Genomic DNA, 25,939 nt, shown 5'->3' with positions numbered 1-25,939 from the left:
GATCTGATGAGGAAGAGCTGTAAACTCAAAATACCAGCCTGAAGTGGTCCAGAGAACTGGGCCTGTGATAACTGGAAAGATTCTCATTCTTAAAGAGAAGATGGGAGGTTCTGGGGGGCTGAGTGGATCCCTGTGTTTAGTGAACTACATGGGATCAGTGTCTGGAGGTTATTGTCAGAGTGCTGAAATAAGAGCTCAGGGCTCCTTTTTTTTAAATGGAGCTTTCTGTGGATTTAGAGCCTACAGGAAACAGAGCCAGGCTTTTCAGAAGGAAGAAGATAAACCATGCTCACCTCTTCCATGTAACCAAGGCAGTTCAGGGGTAGAGGTGTATGGAACCTTCTTTCCCTTCCTGCCACTGATGCAAAATGCCTCTTGCCATAACAGAAGTAGGATCTGTCAGAGAGCCTGATGTTCCAACAGAGGTACAGTTTTGGCTATACTAGAAATGTATTTAATGAGATTTTGAGCATCTTTTCTCTCCTTTTCTAGTACTGCTTTGTCTCAGTCCTTTTTTGACTCCCTTTCTCCATGTTGTTCTTGATCCTTTGCCAGCAAAGTTAAGAATTGCTGTGCCTCTCTGTGGGGAGGAATGGAAATCTATTGCAAGAACCATTATCTAGCACAAGTTGTTCTTCCTGGAATTGCTTTTGAATTCTCACTACTTGTTTAAACTCTTTTCCAGAGATACTTTGATATGAGCAGTGTAGTGAAAGGAAGATCAATCTTTTGAGAAGGAAGAAATATGAAATTCTGGATTTTCTTCAGTTATACCCTGCTGATCAAGTTAATTTCTATTTTAATGAAACAATCACTCTCTGTGGTACACATGAAGCTGTTCAGTGACAACTTGAAATCCTAGTAACTTTTTGAAAGAGGATCATAATGGGGTATCTGCTTTGACTGAGAATGTGTTCAGTATTCTCAGAGGACTCAGCTGCTCATCAATAATCTTGGACAGTTTTTGGTGATACTGCACAACTCTGCTGTTGGCTCAGTTCAGAAGATGATGCTTTAATGTAGTTACAAAATTTTTACTCGGTTTTGTTAGCACACTTGCAAATACCAGTTCTGACTTCATGCTCTTCACATTCCCAGAGTTAAAGCTTTGTGGCTTTGGGTGGCTTTCTGCAAATTTAGCAACCCAGGTTGATGGCATCTATGTCACTGTTTTGTGACAAGCCTTTTGTTTAGACCTGATGGTTTCCAGTGTGACTTTAGGGAAGACCTCACCTGCCTGTCTGCACGTAGTTGGCAAGGGGAAATGCAATAGGTACTTCCTAATAACTGATGTATTTGGAAGGCTGGTAGAGAGGAAGAGTGGAGAAAGATCTCTGAATTTATTTCTTTTTTCCTCTTGCAAAATGTGTGTGCTTCTGTGTCTGTGGCTTTATGATAGCTAAAGATAAACATGCTATTTCTCAATGACAGTCTTTTGACTGTAATTAAATATTTAAAATAGGTTTTTTTCTAAAGTGTTAGTATTTCTTCCATCCTGAACTGGTTTTTTTTTTTTTTGTTTTTTTCAGTGGTGGTGTGTCTAGGTCAGTAGAATTTCATACAATCTTAAAATACCAGGTTGGAAGGGACCTCAAGGATGATCTAGCCCAATCTTTCATGGTAAAAGCACAATCTAGACAAGATGGCCCAGCACCCTCACCAGCTAAATCTTAAATGTGTCCAAAGGTGGGGTTAACTTTCGAAGATATAAATTAAACTCAACTTTGCTTCAGAGTCAGCCATTCTTTTTCATGTTGTCAGGATGCATGTTGGTTCAGTATTTGCCAGGATCAGCTCTCGTGGACACCCTGGAGTCGTGTATGACAGTAGTTAAATCTGCTGATAAACAATGTTAAAAAAACTGAGATTGTAAAGGCTACAAATAAATATTTGGCCCTGGATTTTTGGATTTGGTTTGGATTTGAATGTTTCAGAACTGAAACATCAGGAGAGTTACCAAAGTTTTAACATCCATATCAGTCCATAGCTTTTGTCAGGGAAAACTGGATGCTTTTAGTATTAAGCTGGGATTCAGATCCATGGTGTAGGAACTAAATCAGTATGTGGAATTTTACAGAGTTGTATCTGACAAGAATCATGCTGAAGGCCTCAAATTGCACTTGGATTTTGCTAGTTTCATGGAGCTAAGCTGTCCTTATCCTTTCTGTGCTTGATAATTTGGAGTTGTTAGGGTTGTATGTGCTGTCCCCTGCATTCCCCCTCCTCGCTGTGTTAGGCTGAGGGACTTGGCTGAAAGGAGAAGGAAATAAGTACCTGCTCCTTCCCAAAGTGCTGTGTTTGTCAGAGGCAGCTCCAGGGCTCAGGTTGTGTTGCTGTTGTGGAGGAGCTGCAATTCCCTTCTTTCTTAATTGTGAGCTTTGTATCTTTGTACAGTAAAGAACTGCTTTTGTTTCCTTCCAAAATGTGCTCTGCCGTCTGGAGCGTTTCCATTTACAGACAACCCTTGCCAAATTAATTTTATTTAATTATCTCCCAGGGCTAAGCTTGAATACATTTTGTGTTAAATTCACCGTTTCTCCCTCTTCTGAACGAAGTGGACTTAATATTCTTGTTAAAATCTGATTAAAACTAAAATTGAGTTTTTTGAAGTCTGATTATCCCATGAAATGGAATTTTTAAACCTAATTATGAATGGATTTGCATACAATTTTAGCACCATTGAAAAGAAAGTTGAAATAAATTTATTAATGAAATCCTCTTCTGCTGTCTCTTTGGGCTGTGATGACTGCCAGAGAGTGAGGGGAGGAGGAGGGAAGGCAGGAATAAAAAAAACCCTCCCTCTTTTGAAATGTACACTCTCTCCCTTCCAAATTAATTCCAGCGCTGGTTTGACCCTTTCTCATTTTCATTCCTCTCTCCCTCACAGTCCAATTTAGGAAACTGATGGCCTTTCTGAGTCCAACTACACAGTTGAGCTGATTTTATGTATTTATAAAGCTTTTGTGCTTTGTGAAGGGGGGGACTCTGGGGGAGGGCAACATTTGTTGCAACAATTATGTGCTTCCTTTCTTTTCTAGGGTAGTCCTGATACAAAATCAATAGGCAGCTCTCATTTCTCCTTTCTGGGAAGCTGTATGTTTGAGCATTTATTTTAAGCCTGTTTAAAAAAAAAAAAGTTCTACAGACTGTGGTTTGATGTGCATATGGGATTTGTGATTGGTTTGTACTTCCCTGGGTTTGAAGCAGAAAGTTTCTATGGAGGATGTATTGGAATCTCTCACTACAGTCATTGTGCAGTAATTGTCCCTCAGGATTTTGGAAGTGGTCCTCTATGGAAAGAAGTGCCAGTGGAGGATGCAAGAGTTGTGTGAAGCTGGGCTGGTTGTCTCTTTCAACAGAGGAATAGGAGTTCTTTCTGCGTTGTAAATACATTTCAAATTTTAGAAACTCTTTATCATCTGATTTTATGAGTGCCACCCTTGGTAGCTTCAGGCATTGATTAAAACTTGCTGATAGCAGGAAGCCAAGATGGTGTCAAGGTGCTTGTGACACCACTGATCTAGTCCTTATCTTAATCCCAGTCCCAGAAGCCTGTGGCAAAGACACAGAGAAGTCATCATTGCTTTTGGCTGCTCCAAACCCTGTGCTGGATGCGGGCAGCTGAGCTGATGTGCAGGTTTTTGAGAGTGAGCTGGCAAGAGAGGAACAGAACAGTAATGCCACTCCTTACATCTATAATGCAATTACACTATAGCAGCTCTACTTTCCATGTACAAGTCTTAAAGTCTGCTTCTCTTTCTGATGTGAATTATTCATTATTTATGGATGCTGGTGATTGGGGTTTGGCTTTCACAGGCAGGTTTATTATATCCACTTAGTTCTGACTGCTTTGGCATGCTGGAAGACTGTGATTTTCCCAATGTTCGTCAGCCTTGATGTTAAAAATTTGGGAGTATGTAATTCAACTCTGATTTGGGAAATGAGAGACTGAAGGGGTGAGCTGAGCTGGGTTGTTTTTTTTTTTTGTGTTTGTGTGTGAATCACAGGAAGCTTTTTATTTAAGTCTGCTTCTTGTCAAGGCTGAGGGCAACTTGTATTGTCGCAGTGTGTCAAAGAACTTAGATATGAGATGCTTTCTGTGACTTCAGTGTTAAGGAAAGAAAGCAGAATTTCAAAGTGATGTGGGATTGACATGCTCTGCCCTCAAGGGAGAGTGGTTCTGAGGGCTGGTGAGTTTGGGATTTTGCATTATCTTTCAGCAATGCTGGGGTGCTGACACCAAGGTAGATGCAATGACACTCTTTGAGTTCTTCTTTCTAATGACTTCTGTCGTTTAGTTTGTACTGGGACTGCAATGGTTCAGGTCTCATGTTTGTTAGATGCCTCGAGCTGCTGTGTTAATGGGCTTCCAGAAGACTTTGGTTGGAAATGTTTTGCCCTTCACTTTGAATATTAAATTTTTAGAAACTTAAAAAAAAAAAAAAAAAAAAAAAAAAAAGTATGAGTGAATTACTGCATTTGTTTAAAGTTCTGAAAGCTTTTTTTAGCCCAACAGTTCAAAGAGCGCATCTCACTAATCAGAGGAATATTTTTGTGTCCCTGGGGTGGTCACAGTGTTTTAATTGGAACTTGGGCTTCTTTGAAGTCCTTTTTAATCCTCCCTGAGCTGGGGGAAAGGGTTTGAAGGCAGCTCTGTAAATCAGAAATTTCTTCATTTTATTTACATGTGTCTGGGGACGTGTGTCATTCGTTTTCCTCAAGTTAAGCTCACTTGCCAGCTTGGGGACAGCTGAGTGAGAAATGTGCTTCCTGAAGTGGGGAGGCCTGAGACAGGTGGTGGGGGTTACAGACAGTGAGCTCAGGTGCTCTTGGATTTGTTAAAATCAGTAACTGAGCAACAGGCTCTGAATGGTACATGACCTCGGTGGGAAATGATGGGATAGGATTTAAACTCATGTTTTAGGATTAGCCTATCAGTATGGCACTCAAAAAAAAGTGCTGCATACTTACATTTGACTGCTTTACAAGTTAAGAAAGAAAAGATTTAGGGTACAGCTCTTCCCGTTGATAGCTTTAGTTGTCCTTTAAACTCATATGGGGTTGAATTTTCTTACATAGGAGTTGAATTACAGAGTGGTTTTTGGGTGTCCCTAGTCAGATTGCTTAAACTTGGTGACTCAGATTCTAAAACTAAGACCTTGCTTTTCAGTTGGTTTCTAGAAAAACCTAATCTTATCTCAAGTGCACTTGATATATCCACCATGAATGGAGCCTTAGTCATAGTTGATGACTTTTGTGTCATCTTAATACTGATAACTTGTAGGAATATGCTGGTACTGACAATGCAAACACTTTCCTCAGGCATTTTCTACTTTATTTGTTCAACTATTGATTTTCATGATAAATATAATAAATTCTCAGCCGTGTGTTTTCTGTACTTCAGGTTTAGCCTCCCACATTTGCAGAAACGAGGATGTTTTACCCTCTGCTGCTGCCAGAGGTGAGACATCTGCTGTGAAAAGCTTTGAAATAATCTTTGCTTGAGTTTGGGAAGTTTTTAATTAATCAAAGCAACAGGCTTAACCTCAATTTTCTGTTTGAAGGAATAACTTAGTATTCCAGCTGAACATCTAAGCAGTCTGCTTTTCATTCTGTCTAAAACTATAATCATAAATTAACTGGTGACTGATGCTATTGGATGACATTAAAAAAAAAAACCCACAACAGTTAAAATAACTTCTACTGTAGCCATTCCTGCTATGAGATTGAAGAAGCACATGATTGTAATCAGAAGTAAATAAGAGTAATATATGGGATGTCAAATCACTTTATGTAAAAGGAGCTTAATATATGGTCTAGACTCCCCCAAGGACCTGTGGGCAGTCATTTATAGTATTTTCTTGTGCTCAAGATTAGAGCTTTTGTGTTGTTGCTGGCTAATATTTTCAGCTGATAGGAGTCTGGGAAAACACTGTGATCCATAAAGATGTTGAAAACAATACGAGAACTTAGGTAAATCAATATTCTGCAAGGATTATCTTAGGTGTCAAAAAACAAGACTATCAATTTAGTGTCAAATATAAAAGTGTCAAATATACATAAATTGTCAGCACATAGTCTTGCTTAGCTCCCTTTCTTATCACACAAGAGCACTTGTTATCTGTAAAAATGATGTCTCCCTGTTAGTAATTTCCACAGGGGTAGAAGTTAGGCCAGAAGGGTGTGTTGGGTACATGTGAGTTGTGGGGTTTTTTGGTGTGGGTTGATTTTTAATTATTTTTTTCTTCTGCCTTCCTTGAAAAGAAGCTGGTGATTTCTGGGCTGGTCTGAGCATATTCAAATGTCTTGAAATGGAACCAGCAGAGGTTCAGTAAAATGATACCAGGACTACTCATTTGGTCTGTGTATTTGTATAAATATTCTTGCCTAATTTGAAGGCTGAAGAGTTTTTTTTACTTGAGGTCTGTCTGTTCTAGACAGTCATTCTTGCTGGCCCTCAGCTTAGTGAGGAGCAAGTTTCTGAAGTAGCTTTTATTCATTAGCATGAACTTTAGAAGGAGAAGCTTCTGCCTAATCTTTCAGAAGTTCCATTTATTTGCTTTATTTTGGCTGTCAGGACACTTTCCCAGTTTGGTGTAATCCCAGTAATTGGCCTGGAATAATTTTCAGGGTTTCTAATGATCCACTGGTGAATGATAACTCTTTGAAAGACACAACATCTGTCTATTTAGAATCTGTTTCCAGTGAGCAGATCTTTGCATTTCAGTCTGTGATTTTCAGGTAGTAATTTTTTTTTTTTTTATAATTCCTTACAATCATCCAAATGCCTTGAAAAACTTAGGATAACCATGTGGCCAGAACAAATTATTGGTATTCTGCTGCAATTGTGTTCTTTAGATTAGTTTGATTTACTGCCCAGCCCTCTTGTGAAGCCTTCATTTTTCCCAGCAAATAGTTCTCTACTCTGCCCAACTCTAAATTCACACAATAATTGTTCCAACACCATTGACAAATGGAAATGTGAGGGAAAACTACCCTTGGTATGGCTTCAAAAACAATAACTCTCAAAAAGTTGTTATTCCTTTCACAGCATTAATTTTCCCTTTAGGTATTTTTTCCTCAAGTGAAGTTCATGATGGGGTAAAAGACTTAAAACAGCTTCTGCTGCTGCTGCAGTAAAGTGAAATATTACATTATTAAATGTGTTTGTTTTGTCCTCAAAATATAAAGGGCAGTAGGTACAAAATTACATGCCACAATAATTTCCTTTCAGTGTCCTAATTAATATATAATGACATTTACTACATTAAATTGCAAACTGAGAAGAAACATTTGCTTCTTTAATCGTGGTGCTGATACTTACTCTAGTGTGTGACCTGCATCAACCATTAATGAGAATCCTCTGTGATCATTTCCAGCTTTACTACTTCTCTGCTACTGCTGCTAAAGAGCTAAAAGGTGCTTCACAAGTTTGTGTTTGGCTTTTTGATCTCTAATCTATTGGGGTTTTTTTTGGAAAATACACAGATGTTATCTTAGAGCCTTGAAAAGTACAAGGCTATAATTGGTTTAGAATTTCAAACAAATTGTGAATGAATCTTTAAGCAACTTAAGAACTGCCCTCCTTAATACAGGAATTTTTTTTTTTTTCCTCTAATAAAAGATGAAGCAAAATAGAGAAGAGTGGGCTGGAGAATACTGTGCTGTGGGCAGTGCTGTCTGACTTGGAGAAGAATTCTGTTACTGTCCTAGAAGTCTCTGTTGCTGGAGACCAAAGATTTTCCTTGCATCATACCAGCCAATGCTTTGAAAGCATTTCAGAGACATTGGTTCTCATGGATTAGTAAATACAATAGGTTGTCTGTGCTTCCTTGATGACCTAGAAAAGGAAAGACATTAAGAGTTTGTTTTCTTATATTGGAAAAACATATGATATAGACTATTTAATAGCTTTGCAGACATGCTCCATGTTTCTCAAGTTGCATATCAAATGGCTTATTGTTGCTCTTATAAATGGTTTCATTTTATGCAACTGACTTTGGGTCAAATTAAATTCTTTTGCGTTGAAGAAATTTATTTAATCTGTATCATACCACCAAAAAGTTTGGTTTTGTAGTTTTGTCTCAGGAGAGAGTCAAGAACAGGGCATGGTAAAGTATTCTTTGATTGGTTTGAAAATGTCAAGCATAAATAAAGGTTTTAGAGTCAATAAATAGTAGTTTGGATTTGGTTTATTTTTAATTTTTTTTTAAATTTTATCCCTTATTAATGATTATTTATGCTACAAATGAGCTTTTCTGCCAAAACCCCCAAAGAATGGCAGCTGACTAGAGAGCAAAGCATGTTTTGCTCCAGCTGGACCAAGCAGGCAGCCTTGTGCTGTAATGTGAAAGAGCAGAGGAATTAAAGGAAATTCCTGTGGGTTAGCAGAAGAAGAAATTGAACTTGTGTGGGAATATACTTGTCATTACTGAGAGCTCAGAATAATTATTCTGTTTTTCCAGTTAATTCTCTGTTTCCTTTGTTTCTTGTTTCTCTGTGGTAGTGCACTTTCTGTTCAAGGCAAAGGTTACTTTTGGCTCAGTGAAGTCTGGTCTTGTCAGTACTATGCCAGACCTCTGAGAGGTATCATACAGTATTCATACACCTGAAAAAAAGAAATGATGCCATGTATTCATACACCTGAAAAAAAGAAATGATGCCAGGGTGGTGGGTCTCTTGCAGCATAGGTAGCCTGATTTACCTGGTTTTCAGAGCCAGATTGACAGTTCATGTCTCACTCTGGAGCCTCCTTGTTGCTTTTTCCATGTGGCTGATGTTACCTGACTGAGTGTAGCTGTTATAAATTGATCATGTACTCTGAGTCTTTTTAAACCAAATTAGAATTTATTTAATTATAGCAAGTAGAATAATGAGCAAAACAGCGCTGGGTGACAGGAGAGTCTCGGCTCTGCTAAACTGCCACACCCACTTTTCCTCACAGCAGGCTTTTTAAAGACCCCTCTTCTTGTTACATTTCTCTTCTTGATACACTGCGCATGTTCCAGTTGTTACCAAGGGCCTTCTCGTCTGCTCCCGTCTCTACGTCACCAGGCTGTGATCTTAATGCTCCACCCACTTTCCAAAACAACTTACTACAATATTTTAATAAAAGATTTCTAATACATATAACAGTTTAATAAACAATTCACAACATTTTATAACAATCCCCCCTTTTTCTTTTGATACTCATTTGTTTATTAAACTTAAACCCAAAAGGACCCACAGAGACTGCTGAGAACATAAGAGGAAACAGAGCAAGTAGAATTAATTCCTGGACTACACAAACCCTGTAGTAACTATGATAAATGAATACAAAACTATATTTTATTGCAATTCAATGTCCACCTGTATGGTTCATGTGGATTAGTTGAATCTGAAACTGGTATCATGAAAGAAAGGATGTACAGGAAAAGAGGTGTCTGTAAAATCTTTTTAAATTGCCTCCTCTGCATTTTTCTCCCAATATTGTTACTAGTCCAGTGAGGGACCAGCCCATTTATTTTACCTATTTTCCTTTTGAAAGAATGGGAGTTCGGCCAGGGCCGCCGACACACTCCAGGTCCCAGGCTGTGGTTTCTCTGGGTTCCTCCTCTGCCTCGCCTGTCGACTGCCCCAGCAGACACAGGGTGTACCATCTTCTCGGCAGCAGGAGCACCAGCCGAGCCTTTTGTCTTCGAACCTGCGAGTTCGCTGCAGCCCACGATTTGGTCCTCACCATTCAAGAAGTGCACTCTATGTTTAGGGCTTCGAACCTACACTGAACAGCAACAATTAGGATGTATTCAAAATTTTAAATAAAACCAAAAGTATAAATCTTTTTAATAGTCACCTCCTTATTTCTATGTTATAACAGGAGTCACAAACCCCTTCTGGAGGCAATCCCCAATTATAGTATTTCCACCAATTTTCCTTACATCCTTTGCATTTAAAATACACAAACAGATAACAACCACAACCAACAATGACATATAACAATTCCTATTAAGTATAATACTAACAAGCTATAAACAAGAAAACATTGAACCGCCTTCTATACAAGAAGCTCAGAACCACCACAAGACACTCATCGTTTCAACACCAGTTTGGTTTCTCCTGGGTGACTAACAATTCTCCACTGTGGGGGATTCACTGGTCCTTTAATGAGATTTGCATGAGTCCACCCTCGCTCTGCAGTCCGAACAGCAGTCTCTGTAGTAAGCAGAACAAGATAAGGTCCTTCCCATTTAGGTTTTAACGTTTCTTCTTTCCAAGTTTTAACTAATATCCAATCTCCTGGTTTGATGTTATGCGTATTTAAATCCAGAGGGGGTCTTTGTGCAATTAACCCACGTTTCCAGAGATCATTACGATGTTTGGCCAATTGTGAAATATATTCCTTAATTACCTGGTCACGTATTAAAATATTTGTCTGGGGATTTTCTATCTGATAGGGCATACCGTACACCATTTCAAAAGATGATATTCCTAGGTCGGCCCGCGGCCTAGTCCTTAGAATTAATAACGCCATTGGTAAACACTTAATCCATGATAATTTAGTTTCAATCATCAATTTAGTTAATATAGTTTTAATCTCCCCGTTCATCCTCTCAACTTTTCCCGAGCTCTGCGGGTGCCATGGTGTATGGTATTCCCATTTGATACCTAAATTTTCCATTAGGTCCTTTACAATTCCCGAAACAAAATGTGTTCCCCTATCCGAATCAATTACTTCTACCACACCATATCGAGGTATCACCTGTTCTAGCAGCACTTTTGTAACTTGGTTTGCAGTCGCTCTTGAAGTTGGAAATGCCTCGACATAGTGCGTCAAATGATCTACTATTACTAATAAGTATTTATATCTTCCTACTTTGGGTAATTCAGTATAATCTATCTGTATATGTGAAAAGGGTCGATATGCTGGAGGGCGTCCCCCGAATGATTTTTGTCTATTTCTTCCTTTATTAACTTTTTGACATATTTCACAAGCAGCCACTACAGATTTTGCCACATTATACATCCCTATGCATGCATATAACTGACTAAAATGGTCAACTAATGCTTGTGTTCCCCAATGTGTTTTGCTATGTATTTTTGAGAATATATCTATTGCCAGTCCCTTGGGTAAAATTTCTCTTTTATCAGGTAATAAACATTTTCCGTTTCTCTCCACAGCTCCCATTTGCCTCAACTTTTCTTCTTCTATTTCACTGAAGGAAAAGGAATGTTTTTCTGGAACCGCTTGAACTGTTAAAATTACTGTACAATTCCCAGCAACTCTCTTAGCTTCTTCATCAGCTGCGTTGTTTCCCCTAATCTGGTAGCTGGTTCCCCTTTGATGTCCTTTAATATGTACCACAGCTATTCTCCTTGGAGCTTTTAATGCATTAAGAACTTGACGTATCAATTCTGAATGTATTAAATCCCTTCCTTGCGAATTTATGAATCCTCTCTCTTCCCATATTTTTCCAAAGGTATGTACAACTCCATATGCATACCGTGAATCTGTATATACTGTTCCTTCTTTCCCTTCTAATAGTTTTAACGCTTTCCATAAAGCATACAATTCGCAAGCTTGAGCAGACCAACTGGCACTTAAAGGTCCTGACTCTAAAATTTTAATCTGTCCATTTTTAAATTTAACTATTGCGTATCCAGACAGCCGTTTCCCTTCCACTATCCTAGAAGACCCATCTATAAACAATATTTCCCCTTGTTCTAATTCCTCTTCTTCTAAATCAGGTCTAATTTTGGTCTGCTGCTCGATTACTTGAAAACAATCATGCATTGATTTTACATCCTCTCCTGGATATAAAAATTCTGCTGGGTTGACAGCTCCTATAGTTTTTAAAGATAATTTTGGAGATTCTACTAGCATTCCTTCATATTTCAATAATCGACTATCCGTAAGCCACTTTTCTGCTTTCTGCTGTAATATTCCCCGAATGTTATGGGGAGCATATAAAATAATTTCCCCATTATAAGTGATCCGATTTGTTTCTTCAAGTAATAAAGCAGCAGCAACTATTATCTGTAAACAGCTTGGCCACCCTCTACTTACTGGGTCTAAAAGTTTTGACAAATAAGCTATAGGTTTCTTTTGATTAGTCCATTCCTGTGTAAGTACCCCAAACGCTGTTCCTTCATTTATATTAACAAATAAATGGAATGGTCTTTTTAAATCTGGAAGACTCAATACTGGAGCTTGACTTAATTCCTTTTTTAAGTCCTTAAATAATCTTTGGTCTCGCTCAGTCCATTTAGGTAGACTATCTTTTATTAACTGCTCATATAAAAATTTTACTTTACAACTATAATTTTCAATCCACTGTCTACAGTATCCAAATAGCCCTAATACTTGTCGTATCTGTCTTTTAGTTTTTGGCAGGGGTAATTCTATGATACCTTTAATTCGTTCCGGATCTAATATCTTTTTTCCATTAAATATATAATGTCCCAAATATTTTACCTTTTCTTCTACAAACTGTAGTTTCTCCTGAGATACTTTTAGTCCTTTACTTGCTAAAAAGTTTAATAGCCCAATAGTTTCTTGTTTTACTGATTCCTTTTCGGTTCCCGCTATCAACAAATCATCTACGTATTGTAGCAAAATATTTCCATCCTGTACTTTGTATTCTTTTAGTAATTCTTCTAATGCTTGTCCAAATAAATTTGGGGACTCCGTAAACCCCTGTGGGAGCACGGTCCACCTCAGTTGTTGTTTCCGATTAGTATCTGGATCTTCCCACTCAAATGCAAAATAATCACGACATTCTTCTGCTAAGGGACAGGCCCAAAAAGCATCTTTTAAATCTATCACACTGTACCAAGAATGATGAGGTCCTAATTTGCTTAACAACGTATAAGGATTTGCTACAACCGGGAACCGTGTTATTGTTCTTTTATTTATTTCTCTTAAATCATGTACTAGCCTGTACTTCCCATTTGGTTTCTTTACCGGTAAAATTGGTGTGTTAAATGGTGACATGCAGGGCTCTAAAATCCCCTGTATTATTAGTCGATCAATCTCTGGCTTTAATCCCTTCCGTCCTTCTAGGGATATTGGATATTGTTTAATTCTTACAGGTGTTTGTGGTTCAGTAATTTGGATCTTTATGAGAGGAATTTCAAGTTTGCTAATTGTGTCTGGAGAATACCACACATCCGGACTGATTTGTTTATGATCTTCTACAGTTAAGGGATATGCCAATACCGTCAGCTCCTGATCTTTCACTTTAATTTCCAACTGTAATTCAACAATCAAATCTCGCCCCAACAAATTAAATTCTGCCTCGGGAACTAACAAAAGTTCTCCAATTCCAGTCTTAGTTTCAGATTCGAATACTACATTCTTAATTTTATTTACCCTAAAAGGTTCTCCTTTTGCCCCTATTACTTGTACCTTTTCAGAAGAAATTTTACATCCCCTTGGAATTTGTTTAATTGTCGATTTTTCAGCTCCCGTATCCACCAAAAATGTAAATTCTTGTTTTTGGGGACCCAATTTTAAAGTTATCAAGGGCTCACGATGACTCCGGTCCCCCAAAATGTAGAGCCCCTGACACCCCTATTCTACCTTTACCATTTCTTCATCCCTAATTCTTAATCGACAATCTCGTTTAATGTGTCCTTTTCTCCCACAATAGAAACAACTGCCTTGTTCTCTTTTTACTGCCTGGTTCTCCTTTTTCCGCCCAGCAGTTCTATGTTCGGGAGGCCTACTCTTGCAGTCCTCCCTTACTGCCGCTACCATCATTTTTATCTGCCGCTTACTGCTCTCCTCTTCTCTCTTAACATATACCCTCTGAGCCTCCCGTAATAATTCGTCCAATCCTCGATCCTGCCAGTCTTCTAATTTTTCTAACTTCCTTCTGATATCTTCCCATGACTTAGCCACAAAATGGATTTTAAGTAGTACTTGCCCCACAGGAGTACTAGGATCTACTCCTGAATATAGTTGGAGACTTTTTCTTAACCGCTCTAACCATTCCGTAGGACTCTCATCCTTCTTCTGCCTCTCACTAAATGCTTTATTAATATTTTGACCACGAGGTACTGCCTCTCTAATTCCTTGGACCACAATTACTCTTAAATCCTGCATATTAATTCTATGTACTGGGTTCTGATTATCCCAATTTGGATTCTGTAGAGGCCATTTAAGGTCTGCTTGTGGTCCCTGGGCATGTTGGGCATCCCATAAACGCATCCCTGCTCTCCTGATCATATCTCTTTCTTCAGCAGTAAACAACTGCCCTAGGATGGATTGCATTTCTTCCCACGTATAAAGACTTGGCCCCAAAAATTGATCAACTCTCTCTGCTACCCCTAGTGGATCCTCAATTAAACTGCCCATTTCTGTCCTCTTAAATTCTCGCAAATCAGCAGAATTTAAGGGTACAGATATATACCCTATATGTGGTTGCGGTCCTCCCATAGGCATTTCTCTTAAGGGGTACATCTGAACTGCCCTCGTCTGGCTCCTAGTTCTCCGTCTAGAAGGAGAAAATTCTGACAGAGGGGGTGGTGCCCTAGGAGTTTCAGGAGTTACAGGAGAAGATGGTGGTGTGGCAACAGGAGGTAGTGATGGTGGGGTAACATGAGACAATTGTGGTGGGTCAACCGGAGGCGATATTAGTGGGACAACAGGAGGCGATATTAGTGAGGCAACAGGAGGCGATATTAGTGGGGCAACAGGAGCAACTTGGGTAGCAGGGGGTGATATTGGTTGAGCAGCAGGGGGTGATGGTGAAGGGGCAGCAGGGAGTGATAGTGGTTGGGCAGCAAGAGGGGGTGATAGTGGTTGGGCAGCAGGAGAGGGTGATAGTGGTTGTGCAGCAAGAGGGGGTGATAGTGGTTGGGCAGCAGGAGAGGGTGATAGTGGTTGTGCAGCAAGAGGGGGTGATAGTGGTTGGGCAGCAGGAGAGGGTGATAGTGGTTGGACATAAGGAGGGGGAATTAAAAAGTCCTCATCTCTCCTCTCTTTCCTCTTTTTCTGTCCAACCTTCACTTCTTTCAATGGATTTAATGCAGCCTGGGGTGTTTCTAACCATATCGCTGCATATTGACTTTCCTCCAAATTAAGAGGTTCTTTTTCGTTAACCCAAAAGTTTAATAGTTGTCTTACCCAATCCTTATCAGACCCATAGACCGGCCATATAACTTCTTTAGAAATTTTCTTCCCTCCCCATACTTTGGTACAATATTCAATCATTTTTTGTTTGCTCTTCCCTATTGCTCCTGGGAAGTGTTTCCACTCTTCTAAAATAAATGCTAAAGGGGTATTCTTAGGCACCAGGGGTACCCTCCCCATGGGTGTCGAAGGCTTGCTGCCCTTCGATCCCATCTTCTGGAATATCTTCTCTCACACACTCACTCGCTCCCCTTATTCCTGGCCCAGTCCCTCGCGGGAGATGGGAACCGCAGTACTAAAGGGTCCGCACTCGCTTGGTTCAGTATGTCGAACCTCTCATTCGTTATATTCCAGGATAACCAACCCCGCCCGGACGGCCAATCCTCCCCGGATTGTTCCTTGCGCAATACCTTGCGCAATACTTACGCGTCCCACGCGTCTTCGTCCGGACTCCCGTGCACAGAATGTTTATGGGATTTTACCGGTTCCTTTTGCTCAATATTCTAGATTTTAGGTTCGTCGGTAAGGGTTGAGTGGACTGACAGTCTCCGGAGCCGCAAAATCACTGCGGGGGCCCCCTCCGAAGAGCCACCATACACTATTCCCTTATCCGAGTCACGGCACCAAATTGTTATAAATTGATCATGTACTCTGAGTCTTTTTAAACCAAATTAGAATTTATTTAATTATAGCAAGTAGAATAATGAGCAAAACAGCGCTGGGTGACAGGAGAGTCTCGGCTCTGCTAAACTGCCACACCCACTTTTCCTCACAGCAGGCTTTTTAAAGACCCCTCTTCTTGTTACATTTCTCTTCTTGATACACTGCGCATGTTCCAGTTGTTACCAAGGGCCTTCTCGTCTGCTCCCGTCTCTACGTCACCAGGCTGTGATCTTAATGCTCCACCCACTTTCCAAAACAACTTACTACAATATTTTAATAAAAGATTTCTAATACATATAACAGTTTAATAAACAATTCACAACATTTTATAACATAGCCCTGTGAGCTTGCTTTGATAAGAAGACAGCTGAGCCAGTTAACAGCTTCTTGTTGAAAGAGAGAATTTCAGGAAGCTGATTCAGACCTTCAGTGGCAGAAAACAAACCAAGCAAAGCCAGTGACTGCCACTTCAGTGGCAGCAGGCAATTAGATTTGCTCCACTGCTTTCACAGGGTTGCATCTGGGAGAAGCCTGGAAGTCTGCAGTGATAATTTTTGTGAGCTGGACCCCTCTGGGAAAGGCAACGGTCTCTGGGCTTGCTGTGTAAAAAGCTCACTCATGTGCTTTAACTCTGTTTTAACCAACCCAAAGAAAATTGCTTTTCCTTCACCATGACACTCTCAAAGCTTTAAATTCCGTGTCATATGATTCAGTATTCAATGATCTGACTTCTGAGTGAAGATTAAAAAACCCCAAAACCAAAAAACCCAAACTTGACTATTTTTTGACATCCAAATCAGTAGGTTTGATGCTATTACATATACATTCCCTCTCCTTGAGGTCTGTTAAAGCCTTTCACTTGGATGGTTATGTTCAGCTATGTGTGTCTTTGTGAAGCTGTTCTGTGCTTGCTGTTAGAGCAGTGGTAGGGATGAGGAAGAAGGTTTGAATGTTGAAATGCCTGCCAAATGATTCATTTTTCCCAAAAGTAAGATAAAGTTAATCTTGTTAAACTCTTAAATACATCTTTAAAGTAGAAATGCAACATAAATATAGCTATGATGCTATAGCACTAACTTTGGGAGGAAAAAGATTTTTTCATTAAAACCTGGAAAAGTCTATTGGCTGCAATCTAAGATTCTTTTGTTTTCTTCACAACCCCCCCTTTCTTCACATTATGGCTTAACTGTATTAATTGCTGATTTTGCAGTTCCTTCAAAAGAGACAAATCTCTTTAAGAGTTGTCAAGACACACACAAAACACTTTCTTCTGCTTGAAGTAGGAGACACTTGCTTTGCTGAAGAGCAGTTGGATTTGTTGATTCTATGTGTACACAAATACAAAATTTCTTTTCTAAATGAAGGGAACCTCAGCAGCTGAGATGATTTATTGCTTTCACATTACACTTCAGGTTTGTGCATAAAATATTAACCATGCAATTCAATTTACTGGAGAAACAGTGTAAGGTATACTTTGGTTTTGCTTTTTTGACAGCTCTTAGCACCTTCATTTCAATGAATAAAATTAAGTGACTGCTCCTTAAAACGTTTTAATTAAAGTGTTACAAAACACTAATGTCCTAAGGATGTTTTGAGAATTTTTTTGAACAGTGTGTGCAGCATATTCTTTACTGTATGGTTTAGTTAATGCAGTTAGCAATAGAAAGGGTGGATATAGGCATGGAGACTTTTAACACACAGGTGTCACTATCTGGACTGAAGCTTGAAGGGGCTTTTTTGCAAGAGAAGTTCTGCTATGAAACTTAACTCTCAGATCTTGCAGGCCTGGACAACAAATTTGAGTGACTGTTTTCTTCCTTTAGATGAAGGGTGAAGGTGAGCTCAGGTGTGCTCCCAGGGGGGTGATGCATATTTTAGGAGTAAGAAATGTTGAGCAAGTTGCAGCTTTCTATTACAAACTTGGATTTAATGTGACCACGTTAAAACATTTGAACTCTTGTTTTGGGAAGTCTATGTATTTTGTTGTGGTTGTTGTTATTTTCTGTACTTTCTAGAAAGGCAATTCATCACAGGAGTTGAGCTGCTTTGGACTTGCTGGTGAGGCTTAAGAAAAAAGTGCTGTAAACCAGAGATACAGGAGTTAAAGCACTTGTAGAGCTCATTTATACACAAAGGATGTTTGAGGGACTCACTTCAAACACATAGGAAGAGACTATTACAGACATTGCACAGCTTTTCTAATCACACAGAAATATTTAAAACAACTAAAATGCCTTTCCAGAAATCCTCTGTTGTTGTCATGTTATCATTCTGTTTGTTCTTCAGATGCTGTTGTTCTCCTGCCTAGGAAGATTGAATTCTTATTTAAAAGTAGAAAAGATCCTTCTTGGGGAGAAGAGAATTTCAAAAGCTTCTTGTCTTTGTTGTATGTAATATAAAACCAGATAAGGACCAAAATCCAGATTTTATACTTTTGGGAGCCTTAAAAAAAACAAAAACAGAACAAAAACCACAACTAAAACAAAAACAAACAACCTGTAAATTTTTTTTTATTGAAGAGAAAGATGTGCCTTACCTTTCTGTGCTTGATTCTCTTTAAAGAAACACTTCAGTAAAGGTTTCTGTCTCTGTTTTTTTTTTACTTAATTATAGTTAAGTGCAAAACCTGTTTATGGGTCCACCAGCAATGCCCTGCCAAAAACCTGGGAACCTTCCATTTCAACTTAATGTGACTTTGTTGAGGCATCCAAGTTGGTGTCATCTTAGACTCATACTGAGTTAAAACTAGAAAGAGAAATGTTAATTCAACGAAATTCCAAAAATAAGTAATTGTGGGCAATTTGGTATAATAAGTGTGTTATTAGTTAGATATTTTCAAGCAAATTTAATTGTAAAAAGAAAAAAAAAGACAGTGAAGAACTCTAAACGAATTGACTAAGTGCCTGTTTTCTGTTTAGTTTTACTTTTGTCTTGCACTTTCATTGTTAAAATTTAATGTCAGATATCTAGCTACAATCAAACCTTTTCCTTTGCTGTGAATTTTAAAACATTTTAGAGAAGCAATAAAAAGTTGACATTCTAATAAATTATAAATTAAAAAACATTCCAGTTTTCACTTGAACATCTTCATCTGCTTACTGAGTCTTGGTTTCATGCTGTTTCAACAGCTAATCCATAGTGCCTAAATGTCATAGTTTATACTGAATTGATAATAGACCCTTAATTAAGTGCAGCAAAGCTTTCTGGCAAGTGTCTATGAAATGCCAGTTGTGTGCATTAAAGAAAGCATAAAAAAAAATATGCACAAGCCATTTTCCTGGTGAAAGTTTAAAAAGTGTGCCAGTGGATGCTTGAAAGTCATCGAGTCAGATGGGCATCACATTAAATTAATTTTTCACTTCATTTGAACAGTTTTATGTTTTTATCATTTTATCATTAACAGCAGTTTTGTCCCTCTCCCACCTCGTGCTGCTAAGCTATGCTCAACTAATTTCCTTGGCCAGGGCAAAAAAAAAAAAATTCTTCCAAATTAAGGTTAAATTCTTCTGTGTTTTTTTAAAATTTTATTTTTTATGTAGTTATTTATTTATTTGAATTTTTGACTAAGTCTTATTGCAGAAGGAAAGGTTGTGTCAGGATGGGATGATGGGACAGAGGAAGAACATTCAAGCTTTTGGCTTCTTGTTCCTTACTCAGAGTAAAGGAACTGAAGTCAGTCATTTAACCTGCACTTGCATTTTGGAAGCCACTTTCTGTGATTTGTTCTTCATTTTCTCTTTGCAATTACATAACACATGATACAGTTTTTAGTAGCACAGTACTCAGGAATCTCATACCCTCAATGTGTGTTTCATCTCCAGCATTTTCAATGGTTGATAAAGACCAGGTGTGTTTTGCACAGTTCCATGGGGAAGGATCCTGGCTGCAGCTTTCCAGGGCAAACCCAGTGACAGTGCAGAAAGCAGCAGCTTCTCAGAAAGGGCATTCTGGGTATATTTCTGTAAGAATAGAGTTTCAAACTTCCCTCAATTAGCAATGTTGATTCAAGCAATGTTGTGAAGATCAGGTCAGTTTCTCTTAAAACAGATTTCTTGGCTTTTTAATACTGGGTTTTCTATCAGTTGTTCTGTAGGAAAAAATTATAGCAAAAATTATATGCAGGTAGTCCACCACACAAATGTTCTCAAGTGTTCTCAAGTCCAGAACATGTTAAGTGTGTGCTAAGATGCTGAAAAATTTCTCTCTTTATGTGGCTTTGTTCTCAGAAACTTGTGAAATAAGAGGGTTGCTTACAGCAATGAGGGCTGGCTCATAGTTGAGACTTTGGGAGATGAGCAATTCTCTTCAAATTTTAAGCTCTGATTTTATTTCATTACGCATTTAGTGTCATTCCTCTTCTTGGAGCTGTGTAAAGTTGGCTCCTGCCAAATTGTGTGTGATCAGGATGGGATGTAGACCTCAAAACCAGGCTTTGAAACCACTCCATACAGCTATTTGACAGCAGGGTGTATGCAAGGGGTATCTTTTAGTATCTAATCACCTGACCAGCTTTAGTTATACAGAAAGTGAACTCTTCTTTAGAGGGGGTTAACACCCATTTTTACTTTTTCTGTTATAAATCTTTGCTGTTCCACTTAAAATATCTAATGCCACTGGAAGGTTTTCCAGAAATAAGTATAAACCTCGAGCTGCCAATTGCAAAAACTGAGACTGGAAGCTGATTGTCAATTTGAATTGCTGAGCAGATGAGGGTGATTGTTTTTTATTGGAAATCTGTCAGTAGCTATCATTACTAGAAATCAGGGGCTTTTATGGTCCTGTCTCATTTTTCTATTGGATTAATTTCAGTTCCCTGTCTCAGTGCTAATACATTCTAGTATGAATTTTGGAGAAAATTAGAAAAGCTATCAAGGTCAATATAGTTTTTTGCCCATTCAAAAAAATCTGTGCAATTATTTCATTGATGCAGGGGCTAAACACTTGTTTTGCAGGCTGGCACTCAATGTGTCAAGAAAGATGCCAGATACTAACTACTCTTCTGATAAATCTGCTATATTTAGCTGAATTAAGAGAGACTGAGAACTTCCTGTTTCAGAAACTTGCTGACTTGGAATTAATTTTTACAAAGATTGTCCATGTTGAAATTGGTGTTTCTGCTTACAGCTCCTTTTTCCCCCAAACAAACTGAGCATATCTAGTGCATTTATATCTGGGATTTTCTGTTTTTCAGCCTTTGATGACTGTAGTGGGTAAAAGATGGTGAAATAGAAAGGACATTTGGTTTTTAGCTTTTTTTTTTTTTTTTCCTTCTCACCAGTACTAATACAAAGTTGCCTTTATCCCTAAGTAACCTCTAAATTTTTCTGGTTGGTAGCTACAGTGGAAAGAGAACATCTATTCCCTTAATTTGTGGGAAAAAATAATCTGAGTCAGAGAACCATATTCTGCAGATAAAAGATAATGAACCCATGCTGGAATCAGATTGTAGTTTATAAATTTGTCTTGTAGATTTTTTTGCTGTTATTTTTATTTTCCTGTGGGCATTGTGGAGCATGCAAAACCAAACACTTTCTGGCATAAGTTATCATTTAGTTCTCCATTTATATACCAATAGAAAGGACCTGAGTCCTTCAACTTTGAAAACAAAGTTAGAGCTCTGTTAGATTTCAGCTGGGATTCCAAGAAAGCAGTGGGGATTTTTTTTCCCTTGCACTTGGATTATTTGGGGCTGCTTGAGATAAAAATCTCTTCATGCTCAGCACGTTTGAAGTATGCTACCTAATGCTACAACATACTTGAAAAAACAGGTGCATACTGACTTAAAGTTGCCTTGTCTCTGCTACTGAAATTTGACTTTTAGAGGTTTTAATCAAGCCACCTCCAGGTTGGTGTCTTGGTTTCTTTTCCTAGTTTCCTTGTCTTTGAGGGACAGTGTTTTGTCCTTTTCTTGATTTCTTTGGCTGCTGCAGTACGTGTCTCTGCTGTGAGGGAGATCATGTTCATCTCTTTTATTGTTAAGATTTGCATGTACCACAGGTGCCATTAGAGGCTTCAAAATTTTCTGCTATAAGTGTACAATTCTGGGAGGAACAAACCAGAAATCTTGGAATTGTGATTGCCAGAATTGAATCCTGATTATCTGCATCAGCTCAGTGTCTAACTGATTTTTTTCACTTGGCTGGAAGTGACAGATAAAAGAGAAAAAGTGATGCTTTTTCTGTATGTGAGTAGTTGGCTGGAAAGTGTATTACCAGAGAAACAGATTCTTTAGTCCTGGATTCTGTCAGAATCCCAGTGGTCAAGCTAGAGGCACATTGCCTACCTATTCAGTTTTTGAAGCCTTATTCCAGGTCTCTATGTAAATAATGTAAAATCTATCCAGGCTTTATTTCATCTGCCAGCAGTGGTGAAGCTTTGATTTATATCCTGGGGGACACAAAATAATGTTTGCACAGATTTCACTTCTGCAAAACTAGCTGGCCACTTGCTCCCTATGAAAAATCCCCTTCAAATTTTGGGTCACCTCACTGTTGAGGGTGCTGCATCTTGCTGTAGCAAAAGGATGTACCCAGGGCATACTGTGATGCCCTTTCCAGCTTCCTTCCCTTTGAGAAGTGTGATACAGAAGCTTCTCCTATGGGATGGAAAACCCTTTCTGGTGGCTCAAGAGAACAATATCTCTGTATCTTTTTATAAGCTGCCTTCATTTAGAGCTGAATGTCTTACATTCATGATTTAAAGTGAAAAAAACCAAAAAACCAGTTATCTCCTGGTGACACTATTGATGTGATTTTTGGGACTGCCAGACTAGAGTTATCTTGATCCTATCCCACTAGCTTTAAGAATTTGTCTTTGGGTTTGATGGAAAAATAAAGCTATTCCTGACAATTTCAGAGCTGTTGCTAGTGGATCTGTAAAAATTCTTTGATCTCTTTGACAGAAAAGGTTATCAGAGTGGTATCTGCAGTGTCCCCTTGAGCTGATGGATTATTTCCCCCCTTCCCCTCCTGCTGTGGCTTTGGAGCCACTGCTCCTCTGAAGGACTGAAGTCAGCACACTGATAGTTGTGTGGGAACAGTGCTTTGAGTCACCTCTGATGTACCTGAACCTCTGCACTATCAGAGGTTACCAGCAGCAGCCAGTAGTGTTGAATTACAGTCCAGATGTAAATTTACTTCCTCCTTTTCCTACCCTCTTGGTAATGATCCTGTGATCTTGCCCCACGGAGATTCCAGAGTTGCAATTAGAGTAACTCTGGGTGTACTCACACCTGTGAGTTTGCTCTGAGGAGTAGGATGAGAGGAGGCTGTGATCACCTGTTTTCATGTATGTTAAAAAAGCCCCAAGTATATATGCTCAAATGATAAACTGTCTCTTCATCTGGTATGAATGCTTTGCTTTGAAGAATTAGGTCTTGCTGACTCTACACTTGAGAGCTGGCTCATGGATTGAACTGAAGAGTGGTGAGATGCTGTGGTGAGATGCTGGATGGTGACTGCACCATACAGCAATAGCTTTCATAAACCAGGTCTCTGACACTGGGAAAGGATGCAGCTCTCTTGGTCTAAGAAACTTGACCAAGAGTTAGACTTAGACTGGTGGAATTGCTCTGTCTGCTTTTTGTGAGACTGTTCTGTGGTCATTTATGTGACAACAACAACAACTTTATCCAATGATTTGTTAAAAGTTCCTATTTTGTTTGAATTGTGTAGGACACCCGATGATCTCTCAAGGCAAATTGTGGCCCTGCAGCAAAGAGAGCTTGTGCTGAAAGAGCAGAACTCAACCATCACAAACAGGTAAGTGATGCCAGTAGTGGGGGCTGGTAGCAAGACTGCTGTATTAAAGCATATCTATAAAGCAAACAAGGACTGCAGCCTAAGAGGAGGCTGGCTTTTTAGATTTCCCTGCTGTTCCACAGAGCCTTTTGTGCTATCCCTGTCTTTCCCATGTTGATGAAGAGTTTTTTGCTTACTTAAAGCCTTGAAGGAAGAAAAAGATGAAGAACTGAGAATGGTAAAGGGTTTATCCAGATTTATTTTATGAGATAATGTTTGCAAGGGATAGTAAGCTGCTTTCCCAGACCATTTCATCTGGAAAGGGAATGTTACAGCAAAATGTACCAAGCAGTCATCTGGGTATGGGAAGAGAGTAAGAGGACTGTTACCGACTACTTACAGGACCAGTTTGTGTAGATGGTGGTGGGAAAGTATGTTTGCAGTGTTGGTGGTGAGGTACTGCTAGGCTTTAGGAAGAGCAGTATGTAGAGAGTGAGATACTGAGGGAACTGAGAGAGTTTAAGCATTTGTCCTGGTGGGGAGTGAATATCTAATGGAAATTAATTTGTCTGCCAGAGCTTAACTTTCCAGATTGCATTGGTTACACACAGTATTTCTTAACATGGTTCCATAGCATGCCAGAAACTGCTTCTCATCCTTGGTGTACATGTTCTTGCTTCCCACACTGGTTTATTTCCTCTCATTTGGAATCCATTGTCTGTTCTTGTTTAAAAACTATATTTGTAGTGAAATGAGGCAACCAGGTGGCACTAATCACCAGGTGGTGGGCATGAGCTTGTGTTAAGCCCACCTGTGCCTGATTAAGGCGGGCCCCAACTGTGCATGAGCAGGATTAGGGGGCCAATAAAAGGTGAGGCTCAAACTCAGGAGCTCAGCTCACTCCTGAGCAAGCCAGCAGAGAGGTTACCTGCTTTTGGAGCAACAGCACCGATCCAGGCTACTCAGCCCTGAGGGCAATAGGCTCAGAGCACTACTCCTGAGTTTCTGCTGGAACACCTGGTTGGACCTTGGAGCACCGTGCCCTAAGAGAGGTTTGTCTTGCAACATTACTTTCTGTACTTCTGCCTTTCAAAAAGGTTTCTGGACTGTTTGCATTACCAAGGTGTTAGCTGACTTGCTTAAGCAGCAGAATTTCACACCAATTCAACATTTGTCGTGAAAATGTTGAATGCCAAGCAGTCAAATAATGTGTCATCAACACTGGACAAGCACTCTTGGCTTGTCTGGGGCTGCAGTTGCTGATGTCTCTTGAGGTACATTGCAGATTTTGGTTCAAGAGATGATTGAGTTCTGGGCTTCTCCTTACTAGTGTTGGGCAGGATTCAAGCTGGGTGTTAAAAGCTTCACGTGTGCTTCTACTGCTAATGACACTGTTTAGTCAGTTGTGAAATGGTTAACCAAGTGTAAATTCCCATGAGTGTATCTGACCAGGTTGTGGTGTTTGCAAGGTAGTTAAAGGGATGGGGGGAAAAAGAAATCTCACCAATACAAAAAAAGACATTTCATTTATTAAAAATAAGCCAAGCAAACCCTCGTACCCATAACTGATCAAAAGATCAAATAAAAGAATGATGGTATGTTTAAGTTATTATTTCTTTTTCTCTCTCAGCCTGTCAGAGAAATGTTTTTTCTAAATTTATTAATAGCTGAGGGGAATCATCTGTTGAAAAAGCCTTTTGGTAGTGCCTGTTCATGCTGGATGTAATTGTGCCAATTTAGTTTAAAAATAAAAACATGATTAAGATGACTTTTGATTTCAAGTGAAATGAGCTGTAAAGCTGCTTAAATTAAAATTATAACACTTTCTTGATGCAATGCTGTGTGTCATTTCCAAAACTGATAATTTCAGCTTTCTTCTTTTGCATACCTTATTCTGTCTTAAAATGTAGGCAGCAAGATACATTTTTCAAAACCTTTCATTACAGATGATTTGAAAGTTCCCTGGAGAAGGTCTTGAGTCTTAGGAAATAAAACCTTGTTAAAGAAGCAAATCTAATTTTCTTTTTTCCCTGAATGACGTCCAGCTTCAGCTGATGGTCTTCTCTTTTATTTGTTTCATAATTGTGTTCAGAATGGTTTGTGCATCACAGTAACTTCATGTGTGATCGTGACTCCCTCTAGTGATTGAGCTCAACATTTATTCAGTTTTCTGTTGGCTTTGTTTTCAGTTACAAGTTCTTTTAGTCTTTAGTTGACATGTGTTTGAGTCTTCAGTACTGATAGGGCTCTGTTTGATGCAAGTTGGTGGTTATGTGTCTATAGAGCAACGTGCAATGGAAAGACAAAAAATTTTTGCCTACCCTGAATGGCTTTGATTAATTTTCTCTGTTAAAATGAATGATTTGGTGGATGCTTAAGAAAACATAATTGGAAGTTGACATCTGACTATTTTTTGGCAGTGGAG

The 25,939-nt window shown here is 39.0% G+C and overlaps 1 protein-coding gene across 3 annotated transcripts in view; it reads left to right on the top strand.

The window, feature by feature from the left end:
* Positions 1-25,939, top strand: part of MAD1L1 (mitotic arrest deficient 1 like 1) — a 345,232-nt gene that overhangs the window by 19,641 nt on the left and 299,652 nt on the right. For all 3 annotated transcript variants that reach the window (XM_071760874.1, XM_071760872.1, XM_071760873.1), the window contains exon 10: positions 23,449-23,535. In XM_071760874.1, the coding sequence (XP_071616975.1) occupies positions 23,449-23,535 (87 nt within the window). The remainder of the gene's footprint in view (positions 1-23,448; positions 23,536-25,939) is intronic.

The sequence above is a fragment of the Heliangelus exortis genome, chromosome 17 (genome assembly GCF_036169615.1).
Source record: "Heliangelus exortis chromosome 17, bHelExo1.hap1, whole genome shotgun sequence".
Classification (NCBI taxonomy): domain Eukaryota; kingdom Metazoa; phylum Chordata; class Aves; order Apodiformes; family Trochilidae; genus Heliangelus; species Heliangelus exortis.
The sequence above is the reverse complement of the archived record's forward strand: the minus strand, read 5'-3'. Positions and strand labels throughout refer to the sequence as shown.